Source organism: Sebastes fasciatus, chromosome 24 (genome assembly GCF_043250625.1).
Source record: "Sebastes fasciatus isolate fSebFas1 chromosome 24, fSebFas1.pri, whole genome shotgun sequence".
NCBI classification, from domain to species: Eukaryota; Metazoa; Chordata; class Actinopteri; order Perciformes; family Sebastidae; genus Sebastes; species Sebastes fasciatus.
The window spans coordinates 11604697-11618342 of NC_133818.1; the positions used below are offsets into that span (position 1 = coordinate 11604697).

General features: G+C 39.8%; 3 protein-coding genes across 4 annotated transcripts; 1 reads left to right on the forward strand and 2 right to left on the reverse strand.

The window, feature by feature from the left end:
- The first annotated feature begins 3142 nt into the window (after window positions 1-3142).
- LOC141762688 (gamma-crystallin M2-like) lies at window positions 3143-4802 on the forward strand. The gene is made up of 3 exons (XM_074626670.1): window positions 3143-3299; window positions 3407-3649; window positions 4467-4802. Exons 1-3 carry the CDS (start codon window positions 3291-3293, stop codon window positions 4740-4742), a joined length of 528 nt encoding a protein of 175 aa, XP_074482771.1. The 5' UTR covers window positions 3143-3290; the 3' UTR covers window positions 4743-4802.
- A 242-nt stretch (window positions 4803-5044) lies between these two features.
- LOC141762690 (gamma-crystallin S-1-like) lies at window positions 5045-6021 on the reverse strand. The gene is made up of 3 exons (XM_074626672.1): window positions 5866-6021; window positions 5453-5695; window positions 5045-5376 (listed from the first exon to the last, which is right to left on the reverse strand). The coding sequence occupies exons 1-3, from the start codon at window positions 5872-5874 to the stop codon at window positions 5107-5109; spliced, it is 522 nt and encodes a 173-aa protein (XP_074482773.1). The 5' UTR covers window positions 5875-6021; the 3' UTR covers window positions 5045-5106.
- Window positions 6022-9067: 3046 nt separating this feature from the next.
- On the reverse strand, window positions 9068-13609 carry LOC141762686 (gamma-crystallin M3-like). Of its 2 annotated transcripts, XM_074626669.1 has the most exons (6): window positions 13486-13609; window positions 13107-13358; window positions 12724-12994; window positions 10694-10724; window positions 10166-10388; window positions 9068-9567 (listed from the first exon to the last, which is right to left on the reverse strand). In XM_074626669.1, exons 1-6 carry the CDS (start codon window positions 13588-13590, stop codon window positions 9295-9297), a joined length of 1155 nt encoding a protein of 384 aa, XP_074482770.1. In that variant the 5' UTR covers window positions 13591-13609; the 3' UTR covers window positions 9068-9294. The 2 variants fall into 2 exon arrangements, with proteins under 2 accessions (XP_074482770.1, XP_074482769.1); XM_074626668.1 differs by lacking the exons at window positions 12724-12994; window positions 13107-13358; window positions 13486-13609 and having other exon boundaries at window positions 10166-10408; window positions 10564-10703.
- Between the last annotated feature and the right edge of the window lie 37 nt (window positions 13610-13646).

Below are 13646 nucleotides of genomic sequence, written 5' to 3' on the forward strand. Positions count from 1 at the left end.
GCAATAGCCAGCTGTTATGTTGAAACAGTACAGCAATAAAACAGACTGATTGTTGGGAGCATGTCAAAGTGCATATTTAGTTTTTGACAGCACAATTCATCCATGAAAGTGTACCGGTTACGAAGCAATTTTATATTTGGAAATATACATGGAGAGAGAAGTTTGCTTAAAACTAAACTATTTAATGAGCAATAAACAAATTAGAGCAATAATACATCTGCAAGTTTGGATTTTGAAGCAGGCCGGGACAGATTTGTAATCACAGAACATGTATAAAGCAAGTGTGCCTCAAGTGCAGTTGCGTCTCTATGTTTGAGCGACCAGTTGGGCTTCGGTTGCACCCTGGTTTCAAATCTGCTCACCCAGATTTTGCAGTATTTTTGACTTGTAAAATCCACTGGATTTGACCTGGAAGTGATCTGTCATCGTGTTAAACCGCTCCTTCTCAAAGGTTGTGTGTTCCACATCATTTATCCGAGTAAATTAGTTGTAGTAGTTACTTTTCTAGTGTTATAAAAGTTCATATAGTTTAAATGTTGGCGAACATTTAACAAGCCTGCCTTGAAATTAAATATAGATTATATTACATTGATGATACATATCCATTTTATTATAACATTTTTTCCCTAGATATTTTATTGGAAAACTACTCAATCCAAATGCTTTAATTCCCCTGTCGTATTTGTTCAGTTTGAAGTATTTGTGCTTATAATTTGGGTAAAATGTAGACTTTCAGTGTGCTTTTTATGACATTGCTATTTGTTTTATTATATTTTCAACTCTTCAACTATTTTGTCTTGGGATCAAACTCAGGTTTTGTCTGCTATTGAAAGCTGATGGCGAATTGTACCAAAGAATAACCTAATCTAAAACATATTTGTTTACATTTTCTTAAAGAGATATGTGCAGTACTTATTTAAATCTGTAATACTGAATATAACTTGACCACCAATCAGTTGTTTTGTTTTGACATTATTTTAGTTCAGTGTGTTTCCAGTTCTTGAATGGAAATAAAACTACGACATGTTTTGAACAATGGTTACTATGTGATTTTAAATAAAATGGGCTAAACGTGCAAAACGAGTGACATGAGGGGTACAATATCTAATTAAGTAATAAGATATTTTTATAGGAGATGGAGAATTTCCATAAAGACGGGAGACTCGCAAGAGATAGATTTTAAAAAATGAAAGGTCCAAATCAAACCAGCAGAGGTCGAAATGCTTAATACTACATTTCCCATAATGCAACGTGATAGCATCTCTTCAGGAAACACCCCAAGCCAAATATTGACTGCAGTATTGTTACGCCACCATGTTCTGCCATGGTTTACCATCTTGGGATGCAAATATATTAGTGTATAGGCTAAAGTTTAACCCTTTGAGACACTCAACATTACCAAATGTATTTATGCGGGCATCCTATGGTATAACAAGAGCGGGGGGGTGGGGGGGGGGGGTCTAGTAATATGCCATACTAGACCGTGGGCATTGATGAATCAGGTTTTTTTTATCTGTATGAATGGGATCAAGACCTTGGCAGGTTGGCAAAAGCAGCGAATGCATGCTCATTAGAATAACAAGAGATTGAATCTCGTGACCTCAGATTGAGGTTTATAAAACAGCGGTGTGTCTCTGTTTTCAGCTGTCTATATGCATGATGAGCTTTATACTGTTTAGAGTTACTTCTCATATTTTAATAGGAGTTTGAGTTGCACCACTTCAGTCTCTCAGCTTGCTAGTAAATAAAAAAAAAAGTATTTTTTTCCTGCGTCTATATGTTATTTCATAACTGTTAGGCCCACACAATCAAGAACATTTTTAATTTGAAATAGATATAATCAACAAAATAAGTGCACAATTTAAGCTGTGATTTGGTCTCAATCCAAGAAAGAGCTGACATATAAGCAAATAAACTATGATATGTGTAACATTCTGATTGCACACGTATACACACTGATTGTATGGTATATTGATCTACAGATTCTTGTGGTTCTGTCCTGTAAAAATGTCACATGACCAAGCAGAAAGTACCGGCAATACTGTGTTAACTCTTTCTAATTGAATGTCCTTGCCCCATCTTTCCAAAGCTGCCTCTATATAATGTTTTCCTCTTGGCCTATACACTAAATGTTTTGATTTTAGTAGCTCTGTGTGTTGCAAAATTAAAATCGCTTAGGCTCTAAATGCTGTGGTACAAGGCAATGATTGATGCTGTGTACATGTCTCCATAAAAATACACAATATATATTAGTAAAGGACAAATCATTTCAAAGACAAATTAGCCTGTGATGACTCCGACACATACTAATAACACTAAAAGTCTGTTAGCAGCTCTGAATGCTTACATGCTGATGTTAATCATGCTCTATATAATATTCAGAGCATTAATACAGCAGCAAACTATTTGCTATGTAAAGATATAGAGGAGTAATGTCTACCTGAGCAGAGAATGAAGTCCCTCTCCCTCTGTGTGTGTTGTTATCCGTGCTTTCAGTGCATGTTTGTGCATGTGAGCGTGCCCCACTGGCTAGCTCACGGCCGCTCTGCATTGCTCTCATACAGTGGTTACAGCTGATTGGTTGTTTTCACTGTTAGTGCTGATAGCACCGTTAGCTAGGTGTTGAGAGCCGTGCGGAGGCAATTGAAAACTTTTGATCTGATGGTGGCGTTAGGTGAAGATTCAGGGGCTCCGATAGATTTCATTGTCATGTACAACACAATATTTTCATCAGCTCATCGTAGAAAACATTGATAAAACTACACTAAAGCATAACCAGCCACCAGATGTGTCCCCAGATGAGGACATTTCATGCAAAATTGTCATTATTTGATTAATTTAATGTTTTTTTGGGGGGTTTTCTCTGAAAGAATGTGGCAGTAATTTGCAGCTACTTAAGTTTTTGTGTGTAGTTGATATACATATACATGGTGGTAAGAGGGGGGTTGTGCTTAGGAATCGAAAAAAGCTGGTTCCGTCTCTGTCATTTAACATTAGGAACCTTTTTGAATGAAAAGGACACAAATAACGCTTGTTGTTTTGCTGATACTGTGAGCGGTGACCCCTGGGTCACTAGCGCACTGTGTTGTTTTGATGAACATGTGAGAACCGGACAACAATAACTCATCATCACACTGCGGTGCATCGCTATACATAACCAGATTTGTGTTATAAAACCTATTTGGATGACAATACTTTATGCTGTGCCATCACACAGCTACTTTATATAAAAGGACAGCGGCACGGAGAGCGTCTATTGAGCGCCAGTCTGGCCCCCCACCAATGTAACAATGGGAAAGGTAAGCTTATTATGTGTTGTTCCTGAAAATACAGATTGAAAACATGTTATAACCTGTAGGTGTTTTTAAGAGTGATAATTAATCAGCGCTTTGACGAACGTTTGCAGATCATATTCTACGAGGACAGAAATTTCCAGGGTCGGCACCATGAGTGCATGAGCGACAGTGCTGACCTGCACCCCTACTTCAACCGCTGCAACTCCATCCGGGTGGAGAGCGGCTGCTTCATGGTGTATGAGAGAGCCCAATACCTGGGCCACCAGTACTTCCTCCGCCGGGGGGAGTACTCCGACAACCAGCGCATGATTGGCATCAATGACTGCATCCGCTCCTGCCGCATGATTCCCGTGGTAAGACTGAGACGGCATGAAAGAGGTGTCACGGCAATTGATTAGGATGAAGATATTGATTCATGTGTACACACTGATTTATTGTGTTCAAGGAAAGAAAAGTATTATAGGTTTTCTTTTCTTGAACACAATAACTGAATTAAGTAAAATCAAAGGGTGAAACAAGAAACAACACTTGATCTTACTACTATCTGTATTTTAGCTTGAGAAAGAATATGCAAAAACAATGTACAACTGAAGGAATTCAATGTAAATAGATATGTATGTATGTTCAAATACTGAATGTTTACACACTGTAGGTATTAATTGTACCAATATGTATCAGTTCACGCATCAAATCTGTATTTAATGAAACTGAAAAGGAGCTAATAATGTGCTTTTCTTGAAGATTGTACAGACCAAGTCCCTCATATCTGAAATACAATAAACGAAGTTGAAAACAGCATTGCCTAAGATAGACAAAATCGTCCTCTTATACAAGTTCAAAGGACTTTTTGGCAACATATATCCTCAACAACTCAAGTTGGGAAGAAATTCCTGAAAGCAAAAACATCCTTCTGGTAGAAGATAGCTTCGGTTTAGCACATCAGGATATCTGTTGGTTAAACTCCACCCGTCTGGTACTCCCTGCAGTTTAAAAAAAAACTCTTAGTGTAACTGTCTTAATATGCAAATAGATTTGAGGGGATTAACACTTCAGAACTGTTCATAGATTGTTCTTTTATGCTCACAAACACCATAATAAGTACTATTTTATAGCACATTAATAAGGCGAGACATCAAACTGTATGACTCATGAATGTTGTTCTTCCTGCAGCACCGTGGTTCCTCCAAAATAAGATTGTATGAGCGTCCAGACATGGGCGGCCAAATGCATGAGGTGAGCGACGATTGCCCCAACGTCCAGGACCGCCTGCGTATGTCTGACATTAACTCGTGCAATGTGGTTGACGGCCAATGGCTGATGTACGACCAGCCCAACTACAGGGGAAGACCCTACTACTTGAGACCCGGCGAGTACCGCAGATACAGCGAATGGGGCGGCGCCAGTCCAAGGATCGGCTCGCTCAGGCGAATCACTGACTTCAACTAGAAGTCTTTTTCGAACCTTCTTCCTCTCTCTTCTCAATAAACATGCCCGGCTTAAACTGTATGCGTGTGTCTCTGTCATTTCCATCTATTTTTTAGCATTTATTCGTGTCCATTTCTTCTTTTCTTGATCCACTCAGGAAATAATAGTATGGCTTATGAACATTTAGTTTGGTCTGAACCCTTGCGTGCTACTTTCTCTGCTTCAAAACACAAGCAATAAGACTTAATATCCCACCGAAGCACAACTTTCAACCCCTCAACTCAAGGAGCCCAAAGAAAACAAAAGCAGCAGTTGACAGAATAGTGGTTATTGGATAGATTTATTGACAGTACGTCACATAAACAGTGTCTGGAGTCAGCTTTCCTCACATGCTGACACGTCTGATGGATCCCACCCTAGAAGTGGAGCTTCCCCACTCGTTGAACCTCCTGTATTCACCGGGGCTCATCAGATACTGGCGCCCCCTGTAGTTGGGATGCTCGTAGAAGATCCAGTGACCGTCCCTCACGTTGCAGGAGTTGATGTCGTTGAAGTGGAAGCGTTCGTTCAGGGAGGGACAGTCGTCGGTCAGCTCCATCACCTGGCCTCCGAACTCTGGGCGCTGGTAGATCATCATTCTGTGAGAGCTTTGGTGCTGCAGAAGACACAATAAGATCAGTAAAGGGTTCTCAAAAGAAACGTTAAGGTGAAACCGCCCGACTGAAGCGTACCATAGGGATCATACGGCAGGATCGCACACAGTCGTTGAATCCCATCCAGCGCTGGTAGTCTGAATAGTCGCCTTTCTTCAGGAAGTACTGGTAGCCCATGTAGCTGGGTCGCTCATAGACCATCCAGTCACCGCTGTCCACTTTGATGGAGTTGCAGCGGCTGAAGTGGGAATGCAGCTCGGAGCATTCGCTGCTGCACTCGTATGAGTGCCCCTGGAAGTTCCTGTCCTCGTAGAAGATGATCTGGAACGATCAAGTGACGGTTTTTCAAAAATGTAGATATTGCCGTAAATTAAGAGAGGTGTGCATACTATACCGCACAACAGAACGCTTCCAGTTCACCGGTTTCGGCTGAGTAATCCGCGCAGGTACGCAGACGCACAAAAGGCACAGAGCAAGACAAGAAGACTTACCTTACCCATTGTGGCGGTTAACCTTCGTAACACTGTAGCAGCAGCTTTGAGCTCCACTCTGCCTTTATAACCCACGGATGACCTGGGTCATTGTGATTGACAACAATGAGCGGGCTCGTCAGCTCTTTCTCACCGAACAATATTGTCTTTTGTTTTGTGTGGTCAATGAAGCAAATCAGCTGTTTTGAGCAGAGGCGTCCTTTGGATTTGCTCTGGTAGATGATGAAAACACATAGAATCCTCAAATAAACCAAAATGAAATCTCCAAACACCTCTTGATTGGACTTTTATTATATGAACTTATGAAAAAGTCATGGGAAAGCTTATATTTGTTTGGCCAAAGTTTATTTTTCCATCCTCAATTTCCATATATATTTATCTTTATACATTAGATACATCCATTTTATCCGTGTTAATGCAGAGGATTGTAGTACTGTACATACTGTATGGAAGCTATAGTCATTATGTCCATTTTAAAGATCAACATTTGACATGACAAATACAACATGTTGAATTTAACACCATAAATGCTGGATTGAATATTCATCATCCTGTGATGTGAACACAACCACTGCCTTGCCTCTGTACACAGCAGCAGCTTTTATATGATTTACAATTCAGAGACCGTTATTCTCTTGATGTCAGCATAACAAATTGTTTTATATAGTCACTCGTTCTTTCAGTTTTGCTTTTATTTGCCTTTAATCCCCCCCCCCATATTGTTATATCCTCTATAGACTAAGCTCTAGAAGGCCGTTTCAGTACAGTCCGCACATGACCGATTTTATACAGCAGAGCTGCTCAACTAAGAGCAGTGACAGAATCAACAGTTGTTGAATGCACATGTATCAAGATATTTAAGTCTAAGTGCATATTATATATATATATATATATATATATATATATATAGTTAAAGTGTGCAAGAATTTTAGTTTAAAGGTCCCATATTATAAAAAAGTGAGATTTTCATGTTTCTTTATTATAAAGCAGGCTTAAGTTCTATATAAATACTGTGAAAGTATCGAAACACTCAATCCACAGAGAAATACACACAGCCCGTATTCGGAAACTCTGCATTTGAAACAAGCCGTCAGGATTTCTGCCCATTCGTGATGTCACAATATTTAGACCCTTGACACAATTTTAAACGTAAACATTCTAAATGTGTCCCAGTTTATTCCTGGTTGCAGTGTATGTGAATGTCATCCGCTGACAGGACGTACACATGGACCCAAGCTGTTGCCTAGCAACGCAATTCCGTTGCAGTTCCATTGCAATTCCGTCGGAATGCGCTAAAACGGAGCGTTTCAGACAGAGGGTAAATACAGGCATATTCAGGCTGACAGTATGAGGAAAATAAAGTTTTTTTTTAACATTACAGCATGTAAACATGCTCTAGTAGAAACACAAAATACAAGTATGAACCTGAAAATGAGCCTGATATGGGACCTTTAAAACATTAAAAAAATTAGTGTGAATGTGAAGAGGTTACAGTGTTGATGTTATGTCAAAGACGTTTATGTATTGTGTTGCACAGATATCTAATGAAAAGAGCATGCTAAACTAGCTTTTTGTAGCATGACCTGCCAAACTCTGCTTCTGATTGACTTACCATGATATTATTACCTTAACGAATCTCATTCCTCATGCCTAAACCTAACCAACCCAACCAACGAGGATTTGTAATTTAGTGCCCCGGCCCGTCCTGTCTTGTAATACCACTTGTACGTCGAGAGGCAATATTGAGTCACTGTAGCGTCCAGTTTACCATCAGTCCAACGTGAGAGAACGAGGAAGAACTTGTCAATAATACACCCATGGTCTGTATTAGGGATGTCACTGTACCAGAAATCTAGTAGTCGATACCAATACCAGTGAATTTACACGATTCTCGCTACCAATTCGATACCACGGTAAAAAAAACGATAAATCTCATGTAATTCAACACGCACTCCTTTATTAAAACATTTGAACATTACAAAAAACAGAGGCATGTAGCCTTCAAGTAATAAATAAAAAGAAACGTCTATTAACATTGCAAAACAGAACAGTGGCATGTAGCCTTCAAGTATTTAAAACAAACAATATTGTCTGGATGTCTGTCTTTGAGGTGCTTTGCTAAATTGGAAGTATTTCCTTCTTTGGAAAGTAAAGTACGACGGCACCGTTACCGTTAAAGGTGCGGCTCGTTTTCTCGTTTCTGCAAAACATTAAGCCAATAAACAAACTATCAAAATGTATACGGACTGTACAGCCTCCGGTTAGCGACACAAACACACAAAAATATTTTGACCGGCTCTCAGAGTTTCATCAGTTTGGTCGAATTTACTGTTGACTTTAAATTTAGATTGTATGGACCCAGTATAGAAGTGAAATGCTGCCCCCTATTTCTGTGTCACATGTGGCCCGATTTTACACAGTGCTCCTTTAAACTTTCTATAAATATGTTAATATGCATCTCTCAAAGATGTATTATACAAAAATAAATGATATATTAGGTGATTCCTGTCGTCCCTCTACTCTCTAACAAAGCCATAAAATTCTCCATAAATACTAATTATTTTAATATTTAATCCATATATATCGGTTAAACAATGTTGTATAACTCAGTCTCTTTGTATTTGATTGGTCTGATGTCTACCAGGATTAATTTGTAACACTCCTTATTAAATATCCCCTCTTGTTTCATACAAAAAGGCAGACAAATTGTGACACCAGACTGAACGTCATTGCGGTAAATGTAAATTTTAATGCTGATAACTAGTACAGTGGAAACAGTAAGGGAGATGACGGTGTTGGGTAAAGATCATCATTATATTATTATTTCTCATGGTAAATACAACATTAGGTCATGTAAATATGACCAAATGAATGCAGCATTTTAATCGCTTTAACAAAAATATAGAAATTGTTTTTCACAAGTTGCTGTGTTTGTAGCCCTGCACAAATCCTCAACTATAACTATAACACATCATTCATTAATATACTGCATATAGAACCACAAAAATATGTTAATCTAATATAAAGTCTGCTGCTGTGCTGTATACTCATATTTGAGATGTTATGCTGAAAATTTGCTGTAGATGCTTCAGTAAAATAACTTTCATATTAGCTGATTCAGATATAAACTCTATGTTAATACCACTGACTGGGCCAAACAGTCACTTATTCGAAATTGTATTCAGAAAAAATTCTCACAAAATATGCGGCAAATCATTTTATTGTGCGCGTCACACAGTTATAGAGGTAAATTCATCGTGGCTGGATTGCACAGTACAACTGGAACTACATGCAAACAATGCACAAATCACAGTTTCAGGATAAAAACAAGGCTCCTTCTTTCTGCCTCTCACTTCGACATCTGGTTAATGTTAATAAAAACAAAGCATCTGCAAAACCTAATTAGCTAAATATAAGTTGATGAGACAGTTAAGATTCTGTGATGCGTCTGATTGAATTGAACCTCATGTCGTCGCTGCTCATCTCTTTGAGGTTCCTGTACTTTCCTGGTTTCAGGTAAAACATCCTGCCCTCGTAGTTTGGCTGCTCGAACATCAACCAGTAGCCTTCCATCACGTTGCAGGACTGCATGTCGGACATGTGGTACTGATCCTGGATGGAGTCGCAGTCCTCGGTCAGCTCCTGCATCTGCCCTTCGAAGTTCGCTCTCTCGTAGATCCTCATCTTATAGGGTCCCTTGTACTGTTGAAGTACGAAACGCCGAATGAAATCAAACGTATGCATGAATCTAACAAGAGCCATGGTGCTGTTTAAAGGTCAACCTGGCTGCTGTGATGTTAATATGTAAAGAAATAGCTAGGACATAGCTAGCAACTGTACACTATTGAGGAATGTGTCAAGCTAAATATCAGTTTAATCCTCTTAAAAGTTAGCCTGTTTAGAACTGATGAATACAAATTTGCTCCAGTTTTCACAAAACTCTTGGAAGTAATGGTAGCTTGCCTGCCAGCTAACAAGATACAACGTACAGGACATAAAATAAATTGACCTTTGACATTGCTAGAAACAGAACTCTTAACCGAATGTCCACTTTTTTTTTCAGAGCTTTCAAACACATCCCATTTTTCTGATCGGCGGATGGAGTTTGCACGGTTGTCATGGCGATATCAAGATACAATAAAGACATTTTGAGTCCTGGAAATATCACTACTGGAGGCGTAGAGGTGAAATTGATCTTGATCCTCTCATCTGATTCTAGGTAAGACGGCAACCCATCATATTTCTCATGTCCCTTTACATTACTGTCTCCTCGATTAGCAACATTGCAACTCATATTTACCACAGGGACGACGCGGCAGGACTGAATGCAGTCATTGAAGCCGATGGTGTTCTGATACTCGGGGTACTCTCCCCTGGTCAGGAGGTACTGCTGGCCCGTGTAGTTGGGCTGGTCGTAGACCATGAACGCACCGCTCTCCACCCTGCAGGAGCTGCATCGGCTCAGGTGAGAGGCGATCTCAGAGCAGTCGTTGATGCACTCATACGAGCGGCCCTGGAAGTTTCTCCCCTCGAAGAAGACGATCTAGAGAGAAAGACGCAGATTGTGTTCAAGTGAGTTCTATGATTATCATAAACACAAATCAAACCGTTACTGTAGAGTATTTTGGTACATATACAGTATAACATTACGACTGCATCAGTTAGTTGACTGCTGCAGCGATCTGCTCCCTCCATTACCTTTCCACTCATGGTCGCGCTATTTGATTTCTGTTGTTCTTCCCACTGGCGCCCTGCCTTTTATGCATCATGTGACATCAAAAGAATCTGCCCCCTCAATTGTACCAAATGACTGAGTCAGCTCATCAGCATGGAAGTCCCTACTGTATTATACATCACAGCTGTGAACGGATTAAACAGTAGTGGTGCAGATTTCACAGTGACAAAGCAAACTCTAGTTATTGCATTTACTTTTGTATTTTTGTGCCATCATTTTCATTATTGGAAAATGTTTAGGGACAACAGGTTGACATGTATTGATTAAATAAAATGCATTGATTTAAAGCTGCAATATGGAGCTCTAGAGAGCACAAATAATACAATTCAAGAAATAAAACTCAGTCCAGTACACTTAGGATTTTTGCTGACACAGCCGTTCTTGGTCTGGTGTGACCAGTAGTTTATGGAGGCCAATGTGAGCAAGCGTTTTGATAGATGTAGCTGTGTAACTGACATTACTGAGTCAATTCAGTTAAGTAAAGCGGTCAAGTCAAACAAGAGGTAAACACAGCGTTCCTCACTAAGAGACATGTTTGTTCCATTATCCTGTAGTTAACACCAGATTTACATAATCGCTCTGTGCAAAACAATCATAGTGCCCAAAAGAAGAATCCCAATATCTTTTGTGTCCTCATTATCTTTCCTCCTGTGTCACCATGAGGCCAAAATGTCCACTTGTGCAAAATATAATTGGCAGATGACTATAATATTTTCTGAACACATTCATGCTCCTCAGAGGATTAAACCTTCCTATTTTGGACACTCCAATATCATCCCTCTAGCACCACCCTCAGGACAAAATGTCCATTTTGTACGCACGATATCTCCAAATGTAACATGCAGATAGCCGTGAAATTTAACGAGTACATTCATGTCCTCAAGGGGATAAAACCTTTTGAATGTAATAAACACACGGCCTTTCCTTTAGCGCCACCCTCAGGACAGACTCTGTATGGCAAGACACCAAAAATTGAAAATTCATCCCTTTGTTATTGTGGCTGTAAGTGCTGCATTATGTATCAATACTAGAGATTGAAACAAAACCCCAACATGGCTTATTGTAATATTTACTCAATGCCATCCAAATGTAATAACAATGACTCTTAAAGAAAGAAAAACTGCATTGTAAACATTTCAGTTTTAGTTTTGGCAAAGGTGAAATCCAGCCTCATTCCCAGAGCGTAAATTAACAACGCTTTATCTCGCAACAACAACACAAGGCTTTCATCCAGGAGACCGCTGTTTGTGTCCCGTGCGTTAAGTTTCACTTTCACGTTCCAATCGGCTGTTCGTTCGTGTCCCATGTACACGACGTTAAGTCACATTTTCACTTTACAAACGTATTAATTTTAAGCCCAACCATATTGTTTTTTCCTAAACCTAACTAAGTGGTTTTGTTGCCTAAACCTAAGCAGGTGTTTTTGTTTAATTCACAACGTTAAGCATGTGTCTACTGCGAGCGAAAAGTGACACCAAGGGGTCAGACAAAGCGTCAGTATGTGACGAGTTGGGATGAGAATGTGTTGAAAATACATGCAAAATATCAGTATTATTATTATACTAGAATGTTATTATATATTATATATTATGATGTGTCTTTCCACTTTAAATATATACTCAGAAAATGACCTAAGCACTGTAGTAAAAGTGAACCAGGAAGTTGTTCTGCAATGCTGTAGTGTACTGGATGTTTACAATGGACAGTCCAAGTAATGCCTTCGTATTATGTACGAAATAAGGAGCAGTTGCAAGAATGGTAGGGGGGAAAAGTGAACCACCAAAATAGAATGGAGGTGTAATGAGTTGACTGTTGAGGAACTTGAGGCATACATGATATATATACATAGTACTACATAGTAATATTAATTTTTTAAAAAGAATGACTGATGTTCTCCAAGAAGTTCTCACAAAATGTTAACATATATATACTAAATGTACCAGCATAAATCTTTATTTAGGAATCAAAATGTCAATGTTTCCCTCTAACTTCTAGGAGGACAAATTGCACCCCTTGCACCACTGCTACATTGCAAAAGAAAACTACCAATCAGAAGAGAGATATTTCAAAAAATGATTTTTATTTTTCAACCACAGTTGAACTTTAATTGACCGACAATCAGCACGAATCCGTGATGCGCCTGATGGAGCTGACTCTCATGTCGCTCCCTCCCATGTCTCGGAAGTTCCTGTACTCTCCCGGCCTCAAGTACATCATCCGTCCTCTGTAGCTGGGCTGCTCGAACATCTGCCAGTGGCCGTCCATCACGTTGCACGACTGGCTGTCAGACATTGAGTAACGGTCCTGGAGAGACTCGCAGTCGTCCATCAGCTCGTGCATCTGGCCTTGGTAGTTCTCCTTTTCGTAGATCTTCATCCTGAACTGCCCGCTGTGCTGTTGGAGGAAAACAAGACATGATATCAGTCCATTGGTTTTCTAGACCGCCTTTCTTGTTCTGGAGGTCTTTGGACTGCGAGTGGAAACCACAACTACCAAAATGTCTTACCATGGGGATCATGCGACAGGAGCGGACGGTATCCATCATCGACGTGCCCGCCCCCATGCGCTGAAAATCGGAGTACTCCCCTCTCTTCAAGAAGGCCTGATTACCCATGAAGTTGGGGTTGTCGTACGCCACGAAGCACCCGTTGTCCACCCTGCAGGAGTTGCAGCGGTTCAGGTGCACGTGGATGTCGGCGCAGTCGCTGCTGCAATCATAGGAGCGACCCTGGAAGTTCCTCTCCTCGTAGAAAATAATCTACAGAAGAAAACATGCAGATGAAAATACTCCAGAATAGAACAGTTTGAATCAAACACTATTAATGTATTACTACTTCTACAGCACCAGATTTTCCAACATCATACAAACATATGAGAAATATTACCCTGCCCATGGTGACACTTTTAGTTTTTGGAAATGATGCCAACCCGACGCCACTTTTATATTGACTATCAGCTTGCACACTTTTGTGTGAAACATCATGACTCATCACGAGGTGCACGTGGGCCTGCATTCATTTTTTTTACAGCACACCTCAATAGTTAT

Excerpts from the sequence above, each read along its gene's own strand:
- LOC141762686 (XM_074626669.1), bottom strand. The coding sequence starts at position 13,590 with ATGAGTCATGATGTTTCACACAAAAGTGTGCAAGCTGATAGTCAATAT. Across the intron at positions 12,995-13,106 it reads CCTGTCGCATGATCCCCATG|CACAGCGGGCAGTTCAGGAT; the intron begins GTAAGACATTTT and ends TTCCTCCAACAG. Across the intron at positions 9,568-10,165 it reads CCTGCCGCGTCGTCCCTGTG|TACAAGGGACCCTATAAGAT; the intron begins GTAAATATGAGT and ends GTACTTCAACAG.
- LOC141762688 (XM_074626670.1), top strand. Across the intron at positions 3,650-4,466 it reads CCTGCCGCATGATTCCCGTG|CACCGTGGTTCCTCCAAAAT; the intron begins GTAAGACTGAGA and ends TTCTTCCTGCAG.
- LOC141762690 (XM_074626672.1), bottom strand. Across the intron at positions 5,377-5,452 it reads CCTGCCGTATGATCCCTATG|CACCAAAGCTCTCACAGAAT; the intron begins GTACGCTTCAGT and ends TGTCTTCTGCAG.